The sequence below is a fragment of the Athene cunicularia genome (assembly GCF_003259725.1).
Source record: "Athene cunicularia isolate RWA chromosome 1 unlocalized genomic scaffold, athCun1 chr1_part2, whole genome shotgun sequence".
NCBI classification, from domain to species: domain Eukaryota; kingdom Metazoa; phylum Chordata; class Aves; order Strigiformes; family Strigidae; genus Athene; species Athene cunicularia.
The window spans coordinates 46,798,718-46,823,373 of NW_020799092.1; the positions used below are offsets into that span (position 1 = coordinate 46,798,718).

General features: G+C 34.8%; 1 protein-coding gene across 8 annotated transcripts in view; it reads right to left on the reverse strand.

Annotated features, from left to right (window-relative positions):
• The window catches only part of MON2 (MON2 homolog, regulator of endosome-to-Golgi trafficking), a 56,421-nt gene that overhangs the window by 13,519 nt on the left and 18,246 nt on the right, over positions 1-24,656 (reverse strand). For 3 of the 8 annotated variants that reach the window (XM_026866505.1, XM_026866476.1, XM_026866531.1), the window contains 18 exons: positions 23,886-24,067; positions 22,579-22,691; positions 21,877-21,981; positions 21,543-21,623; positions 21,382-21,455; positions 21,213-21,303; positions 19,864-19,965; positions 17,865-17,867; positions 17,562-17,672; positions 16,605-16,780; positions 13,236-13,398; positions 12,448-12,741; positions 11,498-11,696; positions 8,976-9,604; positions 4,216-4,359; positions 3,657-3,674; positions 3,263-3,391; positions 1,185-1,375 (listed from right to left, as the gene is read on the reverse strand). In XM_026866505.1, coding sequence (XP_026722306.1) covers positions 1,185-1,375; positions 3,263-3,391; positions 3,657-3,674; positions 4,216-4,359; positions 8,976-9,604; positions 11,498-11,696; positions 12,448-12,741; positions 13,236-13,398; positions 16,605-16,780; positions 17,562-17,672; positions 17,865-17,867; positions 19,864-19,965; positions 21,213-21,303; positions 21,382-21,455; positions 21,543-21,623; positions 21,877-21,981; positions 22,579-22,691; positions 23,886-24,067 — 2,805 coding nt within the window. The remainder of the gene's footprint in view (positions 1-1,184; positions 1,376-3,262; positions 3,392-3,656; positions 3,675-4,215; positions 4,360-8,975; positions 9,605-11,497; positions 11,697-12,447; positions 12,742-13,235; positions 13,399-16,604; positions 16,781-17,561; positions 17,673-17,864; positions 17,868-19,863; positions 19,966-21,212; positions 21,304-21,381; positions 21,456-21,542; positions 21,624-21,876; positions 21,982-22,578; positions 22,692-23,885; positions 24,068-24,656) is intronic. The other 5 variants (XM_026866513.1, XM_026866483.1, XM_026866521.1 and 2 more) reach the window with 3 other exon arrangements.

The window sequence follows — 24,656 nt, forward strand, 5'->3', positions numbered from 1 at the left end:
ATACACAGCATATTAGTGTTAGGTACAGAACCCTACTGTTTTCTATTAAAAAGAAAGATTAATTCATTATTGAAATCAGCATAAACACAGAAAATCAGGGAATTAAGTTTTTCATATTCCACATTGTCCTTTAATCTGAGACACCATTAGATATACTTAAACTACACCTAAAAGATGCTTACCCACAGGTGTTCATATAGGATGGAAATTACATACTGCTCCTAAGGAATCTTCTACAGTATCTAACCTCCCTTACAGTAAAAGGTTTCCTTAACGTTTAACCTAGATAATATTTGCTGAACTGAAATAAATTTTCACCCATTCTCAAGGAACAATAAAAATTCTTCTCTGAAGCATTCTTCTACCATATTCTGAAGACTTGCCATCTTGCTAATGATGTATTCTTTCAACTGAACAAACTAATAGATCAGATTGTCTCAGATGGTTATTATTTTTCACTTCTGGACTTCCTCAACCCATCCACATCTACAGACTTCCATTCCTGAGAGATTATCATGTACTTACACATTTGCCTGTCTGTCTAGTTATAAATCTGAATATTTAGCTATATTATTCACAAAGTATTAAAAAGCATGGTTAATTATTAAGGTGCAGTCAGTTTATCTTGGGTAGAAACAAATGCAAGATAACTATGGGCTTCTAAGTGAACAGCAATCTAAGAAATAATTTTCCAAAATTCAGAGTAAGTGGAATATTTCAAGATGGAACTCAAGGACATACATATATGGCTAATGGTGTTTACCTTAACTAAGAAAAAAAAAAAATTATTGTTGCAATTCTGTTCAAAGTGAAAAAAAGAAACAAACTGAGTACACATCAGTAACTCTCTGTCAAATCTATAATAACCGTCCTTGGGAGTCCATCCAGAAAAGCCTTGGCCTGCTCAGAAAGGCTATGCGTTCTACTCAAGAGGGCTGCTGAGCTCGCTCTTGCTCTGACATTTCACCTTTTTTTTTTTTTTTTTTTACTACTTTCTAACAGTGTACTTTTTTGAAGTAGACAGACTGGTTACCTTTTTTCCTTCATTTATTAAAATAATTTCCAGATAACAAACATCTCTAATGATAAGACTATTTTTAATAAACTCTACTGATACATTTACTGTACAAATTACTTACAAATATTTGCTAGTTTTAAAAAAAAAAAAGTGCTATTGTGCTTACCTTTTGGTGAATAAAAAGTCTTCAAAAGTATTCGCTAGCTCTGGCCACATACTGTCAAATTTTCCAGAAGATGCATGCTGCCTTGCAACAGGTAGTCCAATAGAGAGAACTTTGAGAAGAGAGGAAACAGCTAGCTTCCATGTGCTTTCAGAAGGACAGGAATATTTCAGACTAAGAGGTATCCTTAGTGTCTGCAAAATGAATGTTAAAAGAAAGTTTATAGTTGCTCAGAAAAATGTGAGAATATAACAGGTTTATGCAGATCTTGGCAGACATCATCACACATGACAGTACATATCCTTACCTTTTCTGCTGGTATATGTTGCTCTTTTTAAAAATATAAAGTTGATTTACCATATACCAGCTGACTAAAGCACAGGTCTGTTGCTGAGTACAAGGTTAGAAGTCAGAGTTAATCCATTACCAATTCCACTATGAAATCCCACACTAATTTTTCTGTTTCTGTATTGCCATCCACCATTTCTGCTAAGACTGACAGATGGGCTTTCCTAACATCTAACAGATTGCAGGCAGTTTGTTATCATAAGTGTATTCTGCAGAGTTTAGTCCCATTCCTAGAAAGCTATCACAAGTGCTTCCGCACTAAAGAAAAAAAGGCCTCATTAAATTCCAACTTTTCCTAATATGCATAAGTTGAACTGTATGCATAACCACTCAAGGAACTTGGTCATTGCTGACTGTTACAACAAATGAAGTTTAAAAGCAAAAACAGTGAGTGAAATTCTAAGATAAAGGCTGCAATACAACTCATATAAATATCAGATGGAAACACAGCAAATTTTAAGTCTTTCAGGTAGAAATATGGCTTCAGTATCTATAAAAGAAAGTCATTAATGAGTTTAAAAACATTAAGCATATGTACTATTTACACTATAGGTATTCCTTTTAGCATTGTTAGTCAAACTAACTAGAGCCTGATACCAAGTTATCCTGGAAAACTATTTAATTTACATTTCAAATACATAGTGACTAAATTTGGGTATTATGCATATTGCCCCAATGCTTTTAGTGAAGCATCTGATTTGAGGAAAGTAAAGGGAGGAAAGAGGAGACTCACTCTTGCTCTCCAGAGTGAGTCAATTTTTATTAACTACTGCCAAAAATTAGGAGAGCTAGGATCTAATCCTAAACAGAGTATTTCTTTCTGCTGCTGTTGTTCGCAGGGGTTAAATCCAATTACAACAACAACATAGGCTTTAGAGATGTGAAAAATAGTTTCAAAACCATTTTTATCTACTGCAATGGATCACATTATTATCGACCTTGAATGTTAAAGAAAAATGTTTATATCAGTTTCACCTATCCCATTAAAAGATAAGTGGAAAACAACTGCCTTAACTTAGAAATACAAATATTTAATTCAAAATAGATTCCAAACAATGCCACATAACTATTTTAAACACATTCAGGTTTCTAAATTTCTATCCACGAACAACCTGATGTCAGACAAGTCATTACAAACAAACTTAGGTCACATTCATTTTTTTCTCCAGACATTTACTACTACTTCAATTATTTAACAAAATTACTTGCTAAATGGAAACAAGGCCAAAAATAGTTAGGAGTTTGGCAATTTCACTTTAAAGGCACATTTGTGCACCCATAACATTTCACAGCTACATCAATGACACATGAAGTCATTAAAAGTAAATCAGAAGTAATAGCTAGAGCACACATCCTCGAAATATATATGCCAGTCTACAGAAACTGGTCTTTGGCCTTCAATGCCATACTAAGAGGCCTGCTTATCAGATTCAGATGCATAATACTTTCAAAGATTTATATTTTGTGGCCTAAAACATTTGTTAAATTTTTATCTTAATACTGAAATACCAATGCTGACATTATCCAGCTAAAGAACAATACATATAGCCTAATCACTAGCCTTGCAGCTTCAGAAGAAATTACTACCTGCTGCTCATCTTCATAAAGTATCAATTTGTTTACTAAAGCTTTAAGCTTCCCAGAAAGTGTTTATCAACACTAGCTCAAAATAAAACTAATGATTTTCAATACAAGCTCATTAAATTCAGAGCATTTGCAGAACAAAATTTTACCTTAATAATGTTCTGAAGAACTTTCTCTGTTACCACAGCTTTATGGCAAGCTGTCTTTTGGTATAAGTCCACAACAACTTCCAATGATCTCTCAGCAAATGGTACGTAATTCAGTGCTACCCATTCCGCCTAGGAAAAGACATTAGTAAATTACTGAACTATACGTGAAAACCTATTAATTAAGGAACAGAAAACGCATGTTTTGCATTGAACTTTCAGTTTAATGCATGCAAGGTTTGCTAAGAATACAGTCCAAGCAACAAAACTGCAAATACAACGTAGTCTGACTATGAAAATGTACTCTACCTTGAAGTAAAGTACATTTAAGTAGAAGAAATGTTGCAGTCTAGGCAAGCAACTACATTAGGACAATCTTTAAGGAAATTTAACTCACCGGCGCAAATAGTTGTATCTAGTGTGATTCCATTGTGTTGCAGGACAAATAGAATAAGAAGAATTAATACATACGTAATAGTTACCTCTTCGATTACACTGAATCAGATGCTCATGCTTAGTGAACAGCAGAGTACACAGAGAAAAAGAATTATTGAACATTATTGTCCTATTTCTCTACAGTATGTGCAATTCAAAAATTTGCAGCTTGAGGGAATTTTCTCCATTCAAAATTATCATGTCTTTCTATTAAATTTGGTATCACATGTAGGTAAAGTTGGTTTAGATTAAGTAAGTGGACAAATTCAGACACATTCACTATGTCTGGTGTCCAGGCAAGACCCTTCCTACATGGAGAAATACAAACTATAAAAGCAAAGTATACTTCAAAGGGAGCAAACAAAGATAACAAAAGCATGTAAAAAATACTAATAAATTAACTTATTACACAACACGCACAACAAATGTTTCCAGATGGAATAAAAGCATCTTGCTAAACAACCTATATCTGAAGCTGAATTGGGTTCACCAGCCAAGTGAAATGAGATTTAATGAATTACCTGATTATACTTTGCATTTGCAATGTGCTTTGTTTCCAGCTGTCCATACTGTGGAGGTTTGCAGGAAAATTCTACAAAGGCCAATAGCTGGTCGAAGATTGCAGGATACATTATCTGCATACTTTCTGAGCCCACACATATAGCCTATATCAAAAGAAAATACAAAAGCTTAATATATATCTTGAGCTTTTGTATTCAAAAATCTGTAACAGCGTAAGGAACTCCTAAAGAAAAACTCCCATATAAGACTCTGCAAGAGTCATGCTGTATAAAAGACAGTGTACAGTTCTAACAGTGTAAGGAAAGTAGCTTTGTTATTTGATTAAAGTATAATAGGTGGCAAGATATCTGAGCATCTATAGTTTAGTAAATACAGCTATCTCATTTTGTCCAATAAAAGATACCTTTTCTTTACAAACTGCTTCAACATGACAGCAAAATGTAAGTCTTACATAAGTCTTGTCTGTTGATCTCAGCCACATCTTTTTTAAGTTCTACTTCAAGACACATTTAAATCTCAGAAGTAATTCATACATGGTTTTCGTAAGTAGTTAAAATTGTGTCTTACAGAAAGGAACATAAATAAAATGAGAATGATATGATTTTGGTATAGCTGAAACTCATAATCTTGCTTTAAAATGGAAAACATTTCAGGAAGGGTGTACTTACAAGATGTCAATAAAATATCATATTGTCATCAGCTAATGATTTCCTGTTGCAATATAAATCCCAAGGCAATTTTAGGGCATTTATTTTCAAAGCCAGATACGACGAGTCTGTGAAGTTACTCCAATTATTTTCTGTCATTTTAAATGTGTTGCTTTTCCTCCTAAAGTCTCTCCTCTCAAAGCTTCAAGAAACAGTCTATTTATTGCTCCACAAAAAGAGCCTTGTGCTTGTACTGTCATTTTTCTCTGGGGAGGAATTACACCCCCTTTTCATTCACCACAGATCATGCATGACAAATTGTGGCTGAACTCGCTCAAGGTGCCAACAGCTCCAAAGCTGTTCGAGTGCAGCCTCCATGCTGAGGCTGTGTCATAAGCTGTGGCAGTCAGTGGGCTAGCAAATTTCCCGAGTCCCCAGCCATGAGAGGGAGTAAGCCAATAGGGCCTATAGGCACTGTCATCACTACATCACCCTAAGACCTAGTTGCACCTTCAGGCAGTCTACAACCTGCAGCAAAGCACTCCATGAATCACCAGTGGTCTTCCCCTTTTCCTCAGCTTCCTGCAATTCAAAATGCGTGTCTAACACTCAAAAAGCTTAATCAACATTATGAATATAGTGCAGCACTCCTAAAAAGCCATACTTCTTTTCTGGTGCTCAAAAGATCATTTGATGCTAGATACTCACCTGAATGGCAGAAGACTAAAAGGTTAATTGCTGATGTAAAAGTATTCAACACTGTGTAAAACAATTTCAGCTGATATGCTGCTGAACTGGAGTCACTGAACTAAATTTTTTTAACAGGTTAACGCAAGATTACTTACCTATCAGAAAAGGTATAAAAAATTATTTTATGCACCAACACATGGATTAGAAAGGGAAAGAGCATCCACAACCCCCTGGATAACTTTTGTATAGCTGCAACTTACTCGCACAGATGCGACTTGTATTACCCACAGAAGACTATCTTAACATCTATAATGGCAAAACTTAAAATACATTGGCCATTCACTCCGTATTGCTAGATTTTTATTTTTACTCATTTCAGGATCAGTGGAAAATTATTTCACATGCTACTACCCCTGTACTTGTGAACAACAGCAGTAATTGCTTCCTATTTGAAGTCTGTGCATAAGTAGTTTCTTATACTTCCTGTTTTATGAAATATTAATTTTTTTATTTTATAAATAGAAACATTTTCTATCCAGTCTACTGGGGTATTTTCAACTCTAAACATTATCCACATAATAACAAAAAAATGAGACTGGGGTAACTTAATTTTCAAAATTCATCTAACCAGAATTTCTTTTCTAAGAGGTTTATACTTCTGCCTGACACCAGGTACCTTTTAACTAAGTGTATGAAAAACTCAAAAACAGCCTAGCAAAGTGTGTGATTAAGGATGCTGAAAGTATCTTTAAGAGTTACTTGTAAGACAAGTAGTATTTACTGCATTAAGCACACTTATTTACATACTGAAGTAAAGAGACATATAAATAAGAAAGTAATGGTCAGGGGCAACAACAAAACACAAACCTAAAATGAAGCACTCTGAAGATTGTTGTAAAATTTGGCACAGGGCTTTAGTTTTAGGAATTTATGCTTTAAAGCATTCCAGACTAACTTTCGCATTTTTTAATAGTTCAGATTTATCTAACAACTCCCAGTGCAACTACTGTCAGGGACTACTGTTTTTTTACAGCTCTCCATAGCTAATTCTCTATCACCTCTGCCAGTGTATGTAAATACAGCCTTTAGTTTACCACAATCAACTCATGAGGTTTGCATCCATACTGCCTGCAGAGGCACAATTCAAATGTCTCTGATCCCCAAGTATGTATCTGTGTTCCTCTGTCTGATGAGCCAGCTGGCTCACTGCACAGTTGACCCAGAGTCAACGTACGGAGGCAGTGAAAACAATCAGAGAATTTGAGCGTAAGTACAAACTTCAGCTGAGCTACAGTGATGAAGTGGGCACATACTACAGCAGTGAAACACTAGAGAACAAGTTCTAATGAGGAATAAAAAGAAAAACTAAGACAAAGGGTGTAGAATGTCAGGGTTTTGTCATGCTATACACAGGTTTTTCCAGAACTTCTTCGAAAATCAGAACTGACCCAAATCTCCCTGTATCAGCAAAGTACAAAACTTACTCTGATCCTGCAATGCAAACTCGTAAGAAACATTTTGTTTAAAAGAAGGTGGCAAGTATTTACATACTCTTGTTGAACTGTTCCATTAACTTCTGTGTGTACTCCTGAGGACATTAATTCATTTCAACAGAGGAAGAAGATACTGTTGCCTCTAGCAAAACCATCTGACAGATGGCCTTTGCTCCACATCAGCACTGGCTAGTTGCCTCATCAGGGCTGTATAACGCAGTACAACTCACAAGAGGAGTGTTCATGCAACTTCACAGAACTTACTATGTCCAATTATATTTTAACTTATTTTTTTAGAGACTTCAGTGCTGTTCTGTTAGTAATGTAACTATAGATGGGGCAGGAAGTACTGTATAAATTCAGGTACCTAAGACTTCCTATGTAAGTCTGTATTTGCTAAGGCTTGTAACTGCTATACTAACCCTTTTGACTGGGAGAGGGGAAGAGAGCATGTCTCTATTTCTCATGGGGAGTTATTGCTTTTGTTATTGTTTAAGAAAACTCCAGCTAAAACAGTTTAACATCTTGACAAGAACAGGAGTATAAAAAAAAAAGTAGAGTTTTTCCTCATGCTAAAAACTCTGTTAACCCCTTCTTTGAAAAACACTAATGCCTGTAGCCTTCAGGAACATCTGGATAAGGAGACTGACACAGAAACAGAAAAATCCGAGATGAATATATGGGGTACTTAACTGGGGAAAACAGGACTTGGGTAGGGCTGAGCTGCTGGAAAGGGAAGGGTACAAAAGGGTCAAGCATGACTGGAAAAGGATGAAAATGTAGTGGCTATGATTGGTGTTAAAACTGCATGTTATTTATATCCCTGCATATAAAACTGATTTAATATCAAATTCTAATCTTATAACTCTGTTCTCAAAATACATTAATATTTGTTAAACCCATAAATTAAAGGAACGGCTGTAAGATAATGATTCTGCCTTGCTTGTGGGATTTAAGTCAGTATGAGATAAGTCAACCCACACTAAGCAAAAAGAAAACAAGATACCGAATTGCTGCTCATTTAGTAGGCACCATGTGATCTATGAGCTAAATGGGACAGGATCGTGGCAGAGGCAGGGAGGGAGGAATGACCACATAGTTAAGCGAAGTAGTCATACCATGAAATCCCAAAGGGAATGAAAGTCGGGTCACATGGGTAGTTTTGATTCTAGCATTTCCAGAGTAGGTTTTTGAGTTGTTTTTTTTTTTTAAACAGGGCTTAATATAAATGCATGATCTCATTTATTATCAACTTTGCTTCTTTAGAATGTTTTCTGAATGAACAGGTTTTTTTGCAAGGAGATATTTTACAACTCCAAAAAGAAAGAAGCAATACTTTTTTTAAATATCCAGAAAAAGGGCACCCTAATTTGTTGTTTACAGATTCACTTGCATGAAGAGTGCTCTTTGCGGATGAGTTCTATAGTAAGAATTTCTTAAGCAGAGATCAGTATTTTCCTTAAACACTGATTAACAAGAGGCAAGAAGGTAGGTGGTCTGCCAGAGACCTTTTTGTATTTTATGTTTTGCATGAATTCAAAGTTCACTATTCTTCTAGACTTTGTTTATGGCAGTATCTGGGTAACATAAGGAATACTGTTTATGGGCTTGTTCTCCCACCTCCATGTACATACCTTTAGAGCAATACAACACTTTAATATTACACAGACAAGTAAATGGCTACAAACAGAGCACAATATTTAAGGTATTTCTGCAATCAAGCAAAGTGCATTTCATTAAGGTTACACCACTCCTTTCAATGCAGAGCACCTGGTTTGCACCAGAATGGAGATCTGATTGTTTTAATACAGTACACGATGCAATTATAAATAATTTAAAAATGCACGTTTAAGTTACACTACAGTTAGAAGAAGAACTGAGACACAGTGTAGCTTAACTTTCACCACACATTTGAAGTCACGTTATTACCTTTTGTAAAACATCTAAAGCTGTAAGCACTGCTTCCTGTAAACTTGTCAAAACTGCTTCAGTGTAAGATGGAAGGATGAAAGGGGAAGCATCAGAACTGATTGGAACTGAAACAGCACCGTGCAAAATGACACCCAGCTTTTGGAGATCATCCATGCTGAAACCAGTTTTGATGTGTTGGTAAAGAGCTGGGAATATTTGAATTAAAGCTGTAAGAAAAGGCTGGCTGGGAATAAAAGTCAATTTATCACAAGTAATTGGAGGCCTTGTACTTTCTGAGCCAATCCTATACCAGCTGTTCCAGGCTGCCCACCAAAGATTCAGATCTTCAATCTCATCTGTTATTACAGGGGGTTCAGATCCATTGTATCTTCCTATTCTTTCTCCTATGGAGTCAGTTCTCATGAAGGATCTGCCAAGACTAGTGGCAGTTGTTGTTCCTACTACCACAGGTACAGAAACATTGATAGCTGGTGGTGTGTCAGGCTTCTCAGAGTCTCGGACAGGAGAAACAATTTGTAAGATCTCCTGGAAGCTTTTCAGAGCAGCCAAGGAAACTTCATTATTTTTGCTGAGTGCTGCTGATTGGATGTGATCAAGAAGAACATCCCAGGCTTGGGAAAAGTCTCCTATTGTAAAAAAGAGAGGGGGGGGAAAAAAAGTCAACCTGGAACTGGTTCCCTGTTCCCCTTCCCACCCACCCTGTCCCTAAAAGGCTGTTCATGTTACTCTAATACAGAGAAACTTCATGAAGTTAGGTGATGACTTGAATGACTTTCAGAATATTTTCAACCATAACCAGAAAGAATTAACATAACAGAGAAACACACAAATATAAAGAATGAAACAATATATCAATGTTATGTTGAATTTGCTCGTGAAAAAAAATCACATACCATATCCCATATCAGAAAAATATGTTTTCTTTATTCAGGATAGTGAAACAGATTTTTCTTATACTTCCCAGATGTCTGTTGATTTCAAAAAGTGTTAAGCACACACAAGAAATTAAGGGTCAAATCTATAGTCTAAAGGTCAAATCTCTATATAACCTATATATACATTTATAAAGAAATTATTTTAAAATGCTCTGGTAATTGTACTGTGAAGAAAGATTTCATTTTTGGAGTTTTACATTAAATTTAGCATTAACCTTTAATTCTCTATGTTACTAATTACTGTGTCTGAATAATTAAAATAGCCCTGTAAAATGTTTTAATTTTATATTCAGTTTTAACTCAAGTTTCAGATAGTTTAAAATCTACTACATTTCTGCAAATGACCAATATTCTTGATAGCTATCAATGTGTTGATATCTGTATTGAAAATAACCAAAATAAAACATTTTTCTAGTTACATATATATATTAATTGCATACTATGGGATGGTAAAGGTATATTAATGTAATTGGGTATTCTCCTTGCAAGCTGTATATTCTTTATATCACATTCTTATTTTTTAAAGTAATTCTAGTTAACCAAACTAGAAATGAAAGCTGTTTTGAAATTATATCAGAGTATCTCTGTTAGGAATCTTAAACTGAAACAAAACATTTTTTTCTGTACAAAACAGGCACGAATGTTGAATTTTATTATCTAGTTCAATACATTTACATTGTTCAGTTGTATGTAGTAATATTTTATATTTCACAATAGTTTGGTAAACGGCCTGATGTCTAATTTCTACAGGAGAAAGTGAAAAAGAAATTAGGAAAAATCAGAGCCTAAGAAAAAGGAAGAGAAAGAAATAAAGATACCAAGGAGTTATAGTAGCAAATAAAAAACTTCAAAATGTGAAAGGTAAGATTTTAAGAAAGAAGAAGAAAAGGGGAACTCACTTCCCTTAGTTGCATTAGGGACAACAGTAAAGTAACTCAAACTGACATTTCTGTACAAGACAAACAGTGGAGGAATATCACGAGAGAAGAAAAAGAATCACTTGAAATACTGGGTAATCTTAACATCTTGCACGTCATAACAAGTCCAATCGTTTTATTAAAAAATTTCCTTTCTTCTTTTCCAAGCTATATACTTCACTGACTTTACAAGTGAGTTTTGTTTACACTGTAAGAGCACTGTTAAATTTGACACAGATGCTATGGAAGAGTTCTAGACAAGTGTTGTGTAACCTCTGAAAGACAAGAGGAAAAATATGTTCTGACAACCAAAAGAACAGATAATAATAATGATAATAATAATAATAATACTAATAATAATAATAATAATAATTTTATTATTATTATTATCAGACTACTATAAATTAAAGCTATTTGGCATCCAGAATTGTGACTAGCGAGATTTAATCTCTAGTACTGTGATATGGAAGATGAAATTGGTACTTAGAATTTTTGGCTCTAAGGAGCATGAATTAAAAACTCCATAATTTTCATCAAATTTCAGTTGAGACACAACAGAACACACTGTTAAGCTTAAGAGTCTTGCCAAGTACTTTAACTGAAAAAATATACAAAAGCAGAGAGCTTATTACTGTATCTTTCCATGACTTTAAACTATAAATTTTACCTAAAGGCTGAAGTAAGTATCTCCTGGTGTTAAATATTCTTGCAACTCCAGCCAGTGTTAATACCCATGTCTCAGCCCACTGTTTCTCAGCTGTATCCCTTGAATGATGGATGAGAATGTTGCCTCCTCCTGATTCAATCTTCTCTTTGTCAGCTGTGGTAGAAGATTCTCGAACCCTATCTAACAGGTGAAATAAAACCTATAATAGCCAGAAAAAGAGGAAAAAAGCAATTTTTCAAATAACACAGTTGTATTCATGGTAAAACAACAAAAAATAGTAATTTTTCTATTATCCTTTATGTCACTGTGTCACCGTGAGGATTCCCTTATTCTAAACAGTCTCTGCAACAGCTAAGAGTAAGAATCAACCAACTGGTGTTCACTTGAGAAGGTCAGAAACAGCATGATCAAAACCACCGAGAGCAGCATTAGCACTAACAGAAGGCTAAAACCAGTGGATCTCAGACACCTCACAGGTACAACAGACTCAACTATAGCCTGACTTTTTCTGTAAGGCACAATCTGCATGACTATGATCTACAACATGGCATTTGACAGATCCTCTCAAGTAAGAGCGCCGTAACAGAGTGCAAAGTAAAGTTCAATCTAATATCAGATCAATCCAATCACATGACCCTCAAACATCACCACATTTTAGCACAAGGGAGTCACTCATCTTCATAGGAAGGAAGGAGCCTTTTTATACAACTTCTGAGTAAGAAAGAAATGGTCAAGATACAAAAATTACATTTCGTAAGGCTTTAAGGGCCTGAGAAAAGAAAGTGTGAAAAAAAAAAACCCAAACCAAATGATAACATCAGTCTACCACCATATCTTATCTTTAAAAAGTCTTAATAAACTAGTTAACTGATATTAAAATAGCATGTCAGTGGTTACCAAAATGTGAATGCAATTTTCAAAAACCTTTAGTGAAAGCTTACGCATCATACCTTCCATATTACTGTGTGCCATGTTGAATGTTGCAATAAAGTTCCATGAGCACCAATAGTTGAAAACAATGTCTGCCCAGCGCTCTTTCTAACTGCAGGTCGGGGATCCACACACAGTTCTCCAAGTTTGGCATATAGGCATAACCAAAGACAGTCAAATGGTGGTGCAGGATGAAAAGGTCTATTCAGCATCACCCCCCTTTCTTCTGCCTGTTTCTGCAACACTGCTTCTTCTTTGTTTAGCTCCTTTTCAATTATTTCACCTCTTTGGAAAAAATAATCTGAAATATTCCACTACAAAATAAATAAGACATATGCTGTTGTACAATAAAAATATTATAATGCTCTTAATGATAATGAAATAAATTGTCCCTTATTTTCACATTTAAAAGTATTTTGCAAAGTACATCAAGATATTAATTTCCCTACACTGATGGAAGAACATCAATGCATAAATACTGCAACGTGCAGGAAGTACTTCTTAGCCTCAGCCTTTAGGCCCCAGTTATACATAAAGTACTAGAAAAGGAAACAATATATTAGGATACTGATGAACATGGTTACAACACAATACTTTTTTTTTACCTAACCCTGGTGACATGCATATTAAAGATAAATTGTGCTCACTCAATTTACGTATGATTCCAAATGACAGCATGGGAGTTTAGTAAGAACTCAAAAATTAGGTTTTGGCTTTCATTTGTAGAACTAACTACAGATGAATTTTTATTAAAAATAAAAACATGAGAGCCAGAAGCAGCATCACTGTAGGTTAATATAAAACTCACCAACAAACCAATTGAAGTTAAGCTAATATTTAGCTCTTGATTGTGAAGTCCAAAGCTTCCGGCAACTTCAACAACTATCTGTAGACAAGTACATGGCATTGTTGGAAGAAAGTCTGTCACAACCAACTGAAGACACTGGAATGCAGTCCGTATTAAGGACTCTCTTAAAAATACAAAACAAAAAACAAAACACACACACACACACACTCATTTCAGATTTCTTCAAGAGCACAGGAATGTTCTGAATACAATACCTCAGGAGACAGCATTATTTAAAAAAAACCCAAACAACTCATTTAATGTTTTTAAATTAATTTGCAACATTTTAAATGTTTCAACTAGAGGGTTTTTTGAGATACACCATTAAGTTGGAGCTTCAGATTCTGATGAAGTATTTTAGTCCATGTTGACTAACTAGGGAAGTTGAAGTTAAACTCTACAGTGGCCCTCAGCTAGTTTTATACATTAAAGTCCACTTCCCCGTACTAGAGTTCTAGGACTTCATAGCTCAATTGTGTCAGCTAAAACATTCAAAAAAAAACCCAAACCAAAAACAAAAAACAAACCAACAGACAAAACAAAGCTTAAGTCTGAGCATGATAATCTTCCAAAGAGTAAGCTGTTCTGAACAATTTCTTGCATTAGCAGTTACAAATTAAAGTATGACAAATAGGTGGGCAAAATGCATTTTTATTTATTAGGGAAGACGCATGCTAATGTATCTTACTTGCTTCAATACTATACTGTGTTAGACAAAATATTTTCAAAATATCTGCCATTGAAAAGATCCTTAATAAATTCTGAATACAAAAAAAATAAAAGTGTATATGGAAAAAGTTTGTGAGAAGGAGCTTTCAAGAAGCAGCAAGCTCATCTATAGCTAAAACCTTGTTTAGTGAGAGACAAAATGAAGGTATCAAAAGGAGTGCTGGAGCATAGATAACCTAAAACAAGGAAGCTGCATTTAAATTTCACTATAGGTTTTTTTTAATACTAATGTTTCATGTACAAAAGAAAATATTCCAAAGGTTTGTGATAGAGAAGCTTAAGTGTCCTTCAGAATGGATATCCCAGGAAAAAACTCAGACTATGGATATGCCAGTAGATGTTTCAGAATCCTAAATAAAATAATAATTTTTTCAATTATTTCAAAATTAAAATCATAGTTGGGCCATTTCCACTGTATCGTAACAGTCAACAAGATATGGAAGTCAGAGGAACGCACAAGAAACTTCACATGGACAATAATCATATAACTAATAATTCTCTAATATGATGCATACTGCAGGGAAACATCCACATAAGATCAAAGGGTTTATCATTGCTATACTCATGGAGGAAATGCTCACACTACTTTACCCCATATTTGTTACAAGAGTCTATAAAGTGAAACACACCCAAAACTGCTGCAGTTCCCTCTCCACTACAAAGTTCCAGAAGTATTTGACCTTCAAGGACTCTAAAGAGCGAAGGGAAGGAGGCAGGAAATGAAACTATATTTACACTACTCATTTTGAACAGCTGAGTTAATGGGAAAGTAATCTCTCTTTCTAATCTTCAAATGCAAGGCTGCTAGAACAAACTCAAAAGAGTTAATTTCCCAATTAATGTCCCACTCTACTATGCGTTTGTAGAGAGGTTTCAAAGTCCTTCATCCAAGTGGCAACAGCAATACAGCTCTTCAAAAATATAACATTGACAATGTTATAGGTGGCCACCAAAAAGGTAAATATAAATGCAAAAAACTTAAGTGTAGCTCAAAAACTTAAGACAATATAGGGCTTTATTCACCATCCTTAAAATAAACAGGGGCATCCCACCGGAAAATTCTTCAATGGAAGACTTTCTTTTGTTTGGCAGGCTAGCACTGTACAATGAAGAAGTGACTAAAGTATCACTGACTCTCAAAATAGCATCTTCTGTATGTATAGCAGCCTGGCAAGAAGTTCTTCTGGAAGGTAAATGGATTTCTCCAGGAGTCCAGGATGTTCACTGACCAGAGAGAAAACAGTTGTGAAGGAAGTCTCACGGTCAGTAAGTTTATATTTAAAGTACGATAATAGTGCCTGCATCTTGTGCTCACAGCTCTACGTGAGGCAAGAAATATGGTTGTTTCTCAAGGAAGAGGAAGCTTCCTTCATTTTTTTCCTACTCTAGTTGACATGATGTAGGCAAACAGTGCTATATAGTTGAAGACAAGTAGATTACTCTGTATGCTTTGTAGGAGACTAAGATACAACACAAGATCTTAGTAACATCTTGAGATATATTCCAGTGAGTTTGACATGTAAAAGGACCTTGAGAAGGAATCTGTGTGGGTTCTCATCTATCAGCAACTACAGTGAAAATCAAAAGGCATGTAGGAACTACAGAACACATTGCAACAAGTGTGGAAACAGCAGATAACAAAGGAAGCATGGTTACCAAAAAGAGGATGCTCACAACCAAGAATGTCAACGTCCTTGGGGATTCTGGTGAGTACTACTGCCGGAGCAAGCAATACTGGTAAAATAGCAAAATTCTCCAAGAATTTGAAGGGGCTTTAGGTAATCTTCATACGGCCAGAAGAAAGAAGCTAAGGTGGGGTGAAAGGAGAGACATGCCACGGTGAATTCCAATACTAGTTGTTTGCTGACCAATTCTGGTGCTAGTCTTGACTAGCACCAAAGAAGGAATAATGTAGTCTAAGTATGTGGGTATAGTTCTTGGTGCTTACAGTTCCAGGGCCAGATGCTCATTTCACTGCTCACCTCAAAAAAAACTTGCAACTTCTCTCACTTTCCCTTGTGGACAAGAGGACTTGTCCAGTAACATCTCCCCTCTGCTGGCAAATCAACTGTGTTAGTCAGTCAAGGGATTCACCCAGAGCAAGTAAATAATGTCGCATCCTTATGCTGCCAGCAGACATTTAGGGAGGAAGGCTTCAACAAAAAGAGAGAGCGTTCAGAAGATGACACAGTCTAGAGACTACCCAAAGATTTAAGAAGAAAACGAAACAGCAGAGGTGCTGTGAGCAACATCTAAGTCATACAGAATTATCTGCAAGCACCAGAGATGTGTCCAGGAGATGGTTAAGATCAAATGAATTGGCACAAGTACTCCTCCTCTGTGTATAGTGCATGCTGACCACAGGAGAAGGTAGAGTGGAACAATACTCTGGTCTTCTGAAACATTAATTCAGTAAAATATAAGTGTGCTACAGGAAAGATTTTTTTAAATGTATATTTGTTGAATAAAACTGTTCATAAACTAAAAATAACAAAAATGATGGCTATTATTAAAGTGGTTATTAAAGTAAGAAAATAAAAGCAAAATTCCTTCTACTGTTTTTATCTTACATGATTTAAAAATTTTATTTCCACCACTTACCCCTGATCACTTCGGATTGCCCCCATGACTCCAAGCACCAATGGCCAACCAGGTCCTAAACTGTCACCCTGACTTTGCAAAATCTGTAGCACACACTCCAACTGCTTGATCCTGATATCAGGATGACTAATGTTTGACAGTTCCTTTAGTGGATTCAATAAAAGCAACTGCAGTCTCTAAAAGTAAACAATAAAGCATATTAAGGATGTTAAAATTTAACTGATCCTTAATTATTTAATGAAAACATGCAGTACCAATTCAAGACTCATCAAATGAATTCAGTAATCCATTTATTAAATGCTCAAATTCAGTGTCAGACTGGCCTTTCTAAAGAAATACTTTATAAAAGGATCTCAACAGGATATCCGTTTTTTCTTTTTTTTTTCTCCCCACCTGTTCTCCAGGTCCCTTAGGAAGTAGCTACAGCATACTGTGACGGTTCCATAAAAACCACTCATGCAACATTATGCTCATCCAGCAGGGCCAGACTCAGCTTCATACTAAAGACACCTTGAAAAAACTATCCACTGAACCTCAGTAAAAATATTAGGATGTTTTATTAATGATGGATTGAATAGCTATGATTTAGAAGGTTAGGCAATTTATTTTTTACCTGCCACCTCAACACACATATACTCCTAAACATTCTAGAATTCTTTTGCACTCTTAAGGGTGATGTATAATTTGTTCTAACAAATGGATGTAATATGCAAGCATGACCACTCTTTGTTATGCATTTAAAAAAGGAAGGAGGGTAGTTCATTAGAATGCATGAGGTGATTCTCAATAGTTACATCTGAATGTTACAGCTGTAGGCTTTATAAACTCAATAGTAGTTTCATGAACGCTTCCCTATTCACTGAACTGTAGAAAACTTCCTCTAGGGAAGATTATAATTTCATGATCATTTTAAGTTTCAGAAAAGGAGGAAAGCAGTTGTTCTTAAACTTACTTTACCTGATTTTGAGATAATGGAGGATCATGGCTGAATGTCAGTCCTGCTTTAATGAGAGAAGTTAAAGCTTCTGCTCCCCATTCTCTCATTCTGGAGTTTGGATGCTGACAGACCTGAAAACACAGCAATTTTTTTTTTAAAGTCACTTTTATTTAACCAAGATTTGAATATATGTAATGTTTTTTTAAATTATATTCAAATTTACATACAATATTATAATAAATATTTACAAGAATACAACAAATCTCTAGATGATAAAATTAGGTTTAATAATAAAAAAATGTTTATCTTTTGGACAGACATACCTTCTGAATAAGGAAGCAATAGGAAGCAGTGAAAGACACAGAAGGAAACATAATGAAAACCACAGCAGTTCAAACCAAGACATTTTCCAAAATGAATATATTAACTGCTAATTCAGATAAAGATCAATTAAAAAGCACCAAACAACTCTTCACTGAATGCCTGAAACTCTCAGGTTTAACTTAGCCTTAAGCTACTATAAAATTCAAAAGTTTCATCTTTCACACACTGCTTAACATAATCAAGTAAGGAATCATGACAGTAGCCAGCACTGCTCTGCTATACAAAAACTACATAATGAATGTAAAATAAGCCTTACACTCCACTATTTCAAAAACTTGACAAAACAATAATGAATGCTATTTGAAGTATGTTTCAAATGTGTCTTCATTTATTTTTCTCTCCTAATTACCTAAACCTAATAGTTTCGCTACCTGCTTTTTTTAGAAGAGAAAAATTTAAAATATTGTGCGGACCCACTGCATAGATACCTAGTATGAACCATATTCCCATATCTGATACATTACCCTCAAACAAGTAAGTCTACAGTTTCACTGACCTCTACATAATTATTTCTACCCACCCTTACAGCCCTAGCTCAGATGGTGTGAGAATCAAGAATCAAAGTCCAAGACAGGATCATAAGGAAGGCTGATGGTTTTGGTTGGTGCACCATTCCCTTATCAGGTAATAGCCAGACTGAGGAGGACGACAATGCAGAAGAGCTAGCTTAATGTTAAAAAATGCAGACAAGAAATAGCTACTTTCTTGAATAACTTATATATTTTTTAACTTATACAAAAAAGAAGGAATTTGAACTACTTCATGATGCTCTGAATATGATCAGATAATTAGTTTCAGAGACAGGGAAAAAATTCTTCCCTCAGGTTGTGTTTAATTGAATTTGCAGCTGGTGTTTTCTCCTTCCTTATTGTACTTCAATGACTGAAGTTTAAAAGGAAATAAGGCAGTACACTTTAAAAGAAATTGAAACAGACTGTGTATTTTCTACAAAACAGTAGCAAATACCCACAGTGTATAACACTGATTACTAGATGAAAACTCAGAGTTTCAAGATATGAATGATGAACCTTATTGTCTTGGAGGGGAAAAAAGACAAGAGATGCCTGTGCTTTAAGTCTTTAAACCCTTAAGTACCCAAATTTCTTATCACAGATAAACGATTATGTGGAGAAGATCTCCTTAAATAAAGTTAGAGATGGACAATCCTTAATACTGTTTGAAATAATGCACTGGTTCTAAGGAAGTGTCTGACAGCTTTTATTCCTCATTTTCCATAAAGTTTCTCCTTTACGCACTTTAAATTTCTTGCATTTCACTATTCTATATATCCGTGTAGAGAATTCAAACTTTACAATTGCATTCTGTCACCTGTTTTTAGTTTCACATTCAATATTTAACATTTTTTTTCCTTGATGGAGCATACTCTTCATGTTGAAGTCAAAATCCTTAAGAAATTGAAATAGGATTATGACATGTATTTTTATATTTGTGCACTATTCTCTTAAAGAGACCATTCAAAACGTTAGCTTAAACATTTTAAAAACAAATCCTTTGTTAGTAAATCTAATGGCTCCAATCTATCCAGTAACGACACAAAAACATATCTTAAAACCTTTGTAGATATTTGTACTACGGGAATTTGAAGTGAAACCTGTTGTGTTACCTTAATTATAACACATATATGAAGTATAATAAATCGATCATTTTAACATTGCTGTGTTTAAAACATGTAGACCGATAGGCACCATAAAGACAAAGTCAGTAAGATATATTAAAATATTGGAATTTAAATATAGAAAGTTAACTTTTAAGTTCAAATTGTGATGCATTCTAGTTGCAAAAACAAAGTGCATAAACCAAAACATGTAAATAGAGTTTAGATTTTTTTTTTTAAAATCACACTTTAAAAATGTATTTCCACAGACCTTTATTAATACAAACTAAGTTCTAATATAACTGATAAAAGCAGTTAATTACCTCCAGAAGATGACCGGTCAGAGGTCTCCAAAGAATCTCAATCCTGTGCATGTTAACTAGTCCTGTTTCCAGTAATTTCGCAACAGCAAAAAGTGATGGTTCCTTAATAAAATGGAATTTGAACACATAACTTTGAGATAACTCAGATAATGTCAGAGCATTTTACTACATTATAATTTATAAATTAAGGTGCAACTAATCTCACTGAAGTACTGTGTTTTGTAGTCTGTGAATGCTGCGTAGTATGACTGCGAAGTTTCCACAACATATGCAGTACTTCACAAGAAGCCACAAGGGGGTAGCAACAGCACACCATGAAGAATACTACTTTCATAATTTTTCATAGCTTTATCAAAGTTTGACAATAACCAGAGCACTGATATTCCTTTCAAATCTCTAATTTTCACACAGTCCTCCAATCAGTTTTATATTGTTAAAATTATGTATGAACAAACAATATAGAATATTTCATTTAAGAATCTCTTTATGCTTTATCTTCCATCAGCTTCATAAATGCCCTGCAGGAATAAGATAAATTTCCCATTCATCAAATACACATGCAAATATTTGCAATAAGCTTCTTTTAAAACTTTTTAACATCTAGTCAAACAAATACTGTTGGGCTAGAATTATCCTCTGTTCCCATTTCTGATTTTTTACTCTCATTTTCAACTGATTTTAAACACAAACATTGCTTGGTTTAATTCATTCTCTATTGCTGTAATTGTAATATTAATAAGCATATTTTCTGTCATCATTATCTCTAGTGCAATAGATCAAGGAAAAACTTTCAGAAACTCTTCTCTAGGATTAGATTATCACTAGGAGAATATATACGCAATCTTATTCAATCACAGAGTCTTTAACCTGTCTGGGCTAAAGGTTGTTTACTGAATCTGTCAGGAATACTATCGTTTTCCCAAGTAAATATGAATTATTAGGGATTTTAAAAACATTTAAATTGTCAGGCTTTTTCTGAAGTATATTATAAAAGAAAGTTGAAATGAAAATGAGCACCTCACAGAACATATTGTGCTATTCAGAATCCCTAACCTTTGAAATTACAAGGGCTTTTAAAGGTTTTATCCACCCACAATCTGATTAATGGAAATGTGACATTCCGTACTTAACAAAAAACCTAACAGGAACACAATGAGAATGTTTAGAAAATTTAGTAACTGTATGAACAATTATAAACCAAGGCATTTTCTGGTTCATAATTTGTTTCTTAGAGTATCAAATGTATTACTGTCTTAATGTTAGAAATAGTTAGCTTAAAGGATAAATGTAAAGGTCTTTGCCTGTTTCACAAAAACATCCAAAAAGAAAATAAAGAACACTTATTTTACCTTATTGTTTCCATAGGCCATATCCATGGCTTCCAGAGATAAGGAGCAAAGAGCGTTTATTAAGTGATGTAAAGACACATCATCAAGGTACCTGAAAAATAACGGCTATCAAAACACTGTCACGTTTGATATAAACACACCATTTTAGTTATAAGTTATGGTTTCTTACTGTGAGCTTTCAAAAAGCCTTGAAAGTATGTTGGATATAACTGGCAGATCAGTCATAACTGCTGTAGTCAGAACCTTGAAAAAGAGACAGAAATGTGTCTTATAGATTGCAACAGAAAATACTGGATAATCATTAACTGTAAAATGAACAATCATGCTTACTGTGCTGGGCCCTTCTACAGCTCTTCCAGGTTTTAATGCACCCCCAACACCAGGCTTCAATCCCAGAATCCACACAAGATGCTGAAATACAAAAGGATCATTTTCAGTAGAAAGCCTTTTCAGGCAGAGAGGAAACTAACACTGTACTTGAACTAGCCAGCAGCCTTACAGCCAAAAAGAATTCAAGGGAAACGCTACAGTTTTTTCTCAAGGCAATTCAAAGTACACTGAGAGTAGAATCAAAGCTTCTTCTATTGCTCACATAAAAACTGAAAACCAAATTATGGCAAAAAAGAAAGACATAAAAGCAAGGCATTAATATTTCTTATTATACCTGAAGAGTAGCCAGGACAAGTTGCCACGATGTACCAAGAACGGCTCCATGGCAGTGAGCTAAGTTGAGTAATGTCCTCATGCACTGGATATTTTTTGAAGTCAGCTAAAAAAAACCACCAAAACCAACAAACAACCACACAATTTTTATTATTCTACAGTAAGTGTTTCTAGGAAACTTGCGATTTTTTACTAAATAGCTTAAAGACCACATTTTGTTTGCACTGGTGCAATGTATCTATTTTAGAGAAGTAGTTCAATATCTCTCTCTCTGTCTTATCTTGCTGGGGTTGAATACAATTTGATCACTGTCCTCTCCTCTCAGTTTCACATTATTATCAAAGACACAAGTTTAAGTACTCCAGCTTTAAGTGCATCTTCTCCAAAAAATCAGTCTGTCTTAAAAAAATCATATAGGTGAACCTTCACACACAGGCATATAACAGACCTGAGACCTAGAGTTTTTCAAACAGAACGGATAGGAGCTGCTGAGCTAAGAGTCAGACTACTTACCAAGAGTAAATCTTCTCTACAGTTAGAGAACTTTGCTGCCCAAGGCTGTTCCAAATTAAAAGCTTAGGATAATATTTCAGATAACTGTTATTTGTAAGAATGCTGTTTATCTGTTGCCTATTTTTGAGACACACTGAGATGCAGAAAGAAGCAGTTAAGCAGGATAAGGTCACTTACAAGTTGTACTTACCATTACTGTTCCCTGCGGCTGAAGAGCTAAGGGTTGCCCTACTGCTACAACTTGCTGATGAGACTCGCTTGAAGGACTGATCATTTGAACATTCTGCCCCTGAATGGAATATGCTAGAGGAAAATTGAAAAGAAAGAAAAAAAAATATCTAAATTTAAAATCCAGTACTTAGTTGTAGTAACAATCACCTCTGGCAAACACACTCTAGAGAATTTTTTCACAGTATTAGTTTTAAGACAGCTCACTTGGAGACCTTTAGTTATATTTAGATTGTTATGTTATTGCCTTACAGAGTTAAAGGTGCCAGTAATTACTCCCTCTCACTATTACATATTGCTTGCAATACACTAATATATCTTATGTCAAGACTGAAGTATTTGCACTGATACAACCGTTAGACTATGTCTCAATTCAGTTATCTGTGGTAATTTTGTGTAAATGTTACCACTGTGTGCTACCATTGTACTAGTGCACTCAGAAAATCAAAGTGTCATAAATGCTATGTCATGACATGTTTCCAATACAGGACTTCAGGACACCCATTTTGTAATTCACCTGTAAAAAGAACAGTACTCTACATAAAGTAAGTTCAGTTCATTGCTTCATTTCCATAGTGATTGGTGTAGCTCAGTCATGTGTACTGCTTCACAGACTGACGATCTAATAATAAACTTATCTTGTGGGCTGGAGTAAAGGTATTTCTAGTTTATATTAAGAGGTCTTATGTTAGATCCATCTGCATATTCTCCATGTAGTTGCATTTCTCAGTACATAATAATTCATTTTCAAAATTAGAAACAGAGTACATCCTCAGCTGGCATACCCCATGAATTAGAACATTCTCTCAGGATGTGGGAAGCATTAATTCAACTTCTTGTAAGCTGAACAGAGCCCAGAAATTAAGACCTTCCATTTACGCAGTAAGTACTACATCACTAGACAAGTGCAGCACACCACAAATGCAGGACGTTCTAGCCAACTCTGAATTGCTCAGAGACCTTTTCAGAATCTGAATGCCTTTATTACATAACAGATATTTAGCATGATAGACAGATCTCTTTAGAATATGAACTTCTGACATATGCTGAGCATTCAGGAAGTTTTAGGTTGACTAGAATGATACCCAGCAGATGCTGCAAGACTAAACAGTTCCATAAAGCAGGCAGTCTACATCCTGTCTGAGGATTCTAACATAATTTATTATAGTCGAATACTATATTTGCATGTCTTTGCAATTACATCTCGAGAAAATTTGGGTTTAGAGGACAATACATGGAAACACAATTAAGGAAAACCTATATACTTACATTTGCTGGACAGAATTGCAGTTGTGCTGTTTAAAACAGTAAGGGCATAGTGAGGAGGCAAGGATCCTTTGCAAATGGCAGTGATAAAGGCATCTCTTGATGTTACAAGACCCAGTCTTCCACAAAGTGCAGCCATGGTCAGTTCTGCTTTTAGAATATTTTCAGTGGCAGCTTCATCAGTGCTGAAAGAGCACACATTTCGTAAGTATTAATAATCCACAATGCAGAAACAGGCAGCTAACTAAAATGGAAAGAAATGAGAAGATATACTTTAAACCTGTCAACACTATAAATACTGAAGAGCAAACATAATCAGTCAACAAAATTCTCCAGAACCATTTCCTATGAAATTGATCTTTAGTTCTGAATAACTTGACAAAGGAGTGTACAAGGACGTATTTAAGACTAATTTCAGAAAATGGTGTTTGATAACAAAAGACTCTTTCAAAGAGACAATTAAGTTACTGAAGTTATTATGTAGTAAATAGCTTTTCCAATTCAAAGACTGCATAGTAGTAACAAGTGTTAAGACATTATTTAGTCTCTTATCAACAGTAATTAGGACACAGTGTTGAAACATTCAGTCAAAGCAAAAAGGAGTAAAAATAATTTAAATAGTTTAAATGCAAAACTTTGAAAATGTAATTAATTGTTCTATACTGAAATACACTGAAAGTTTATGCTAGACTTCTAGAGAATTCTGTGTCGTTCACTCTTAACAGATCCTCACTCAATCTAGCTATCACTAACCCACAAACCTGTATGACCAGG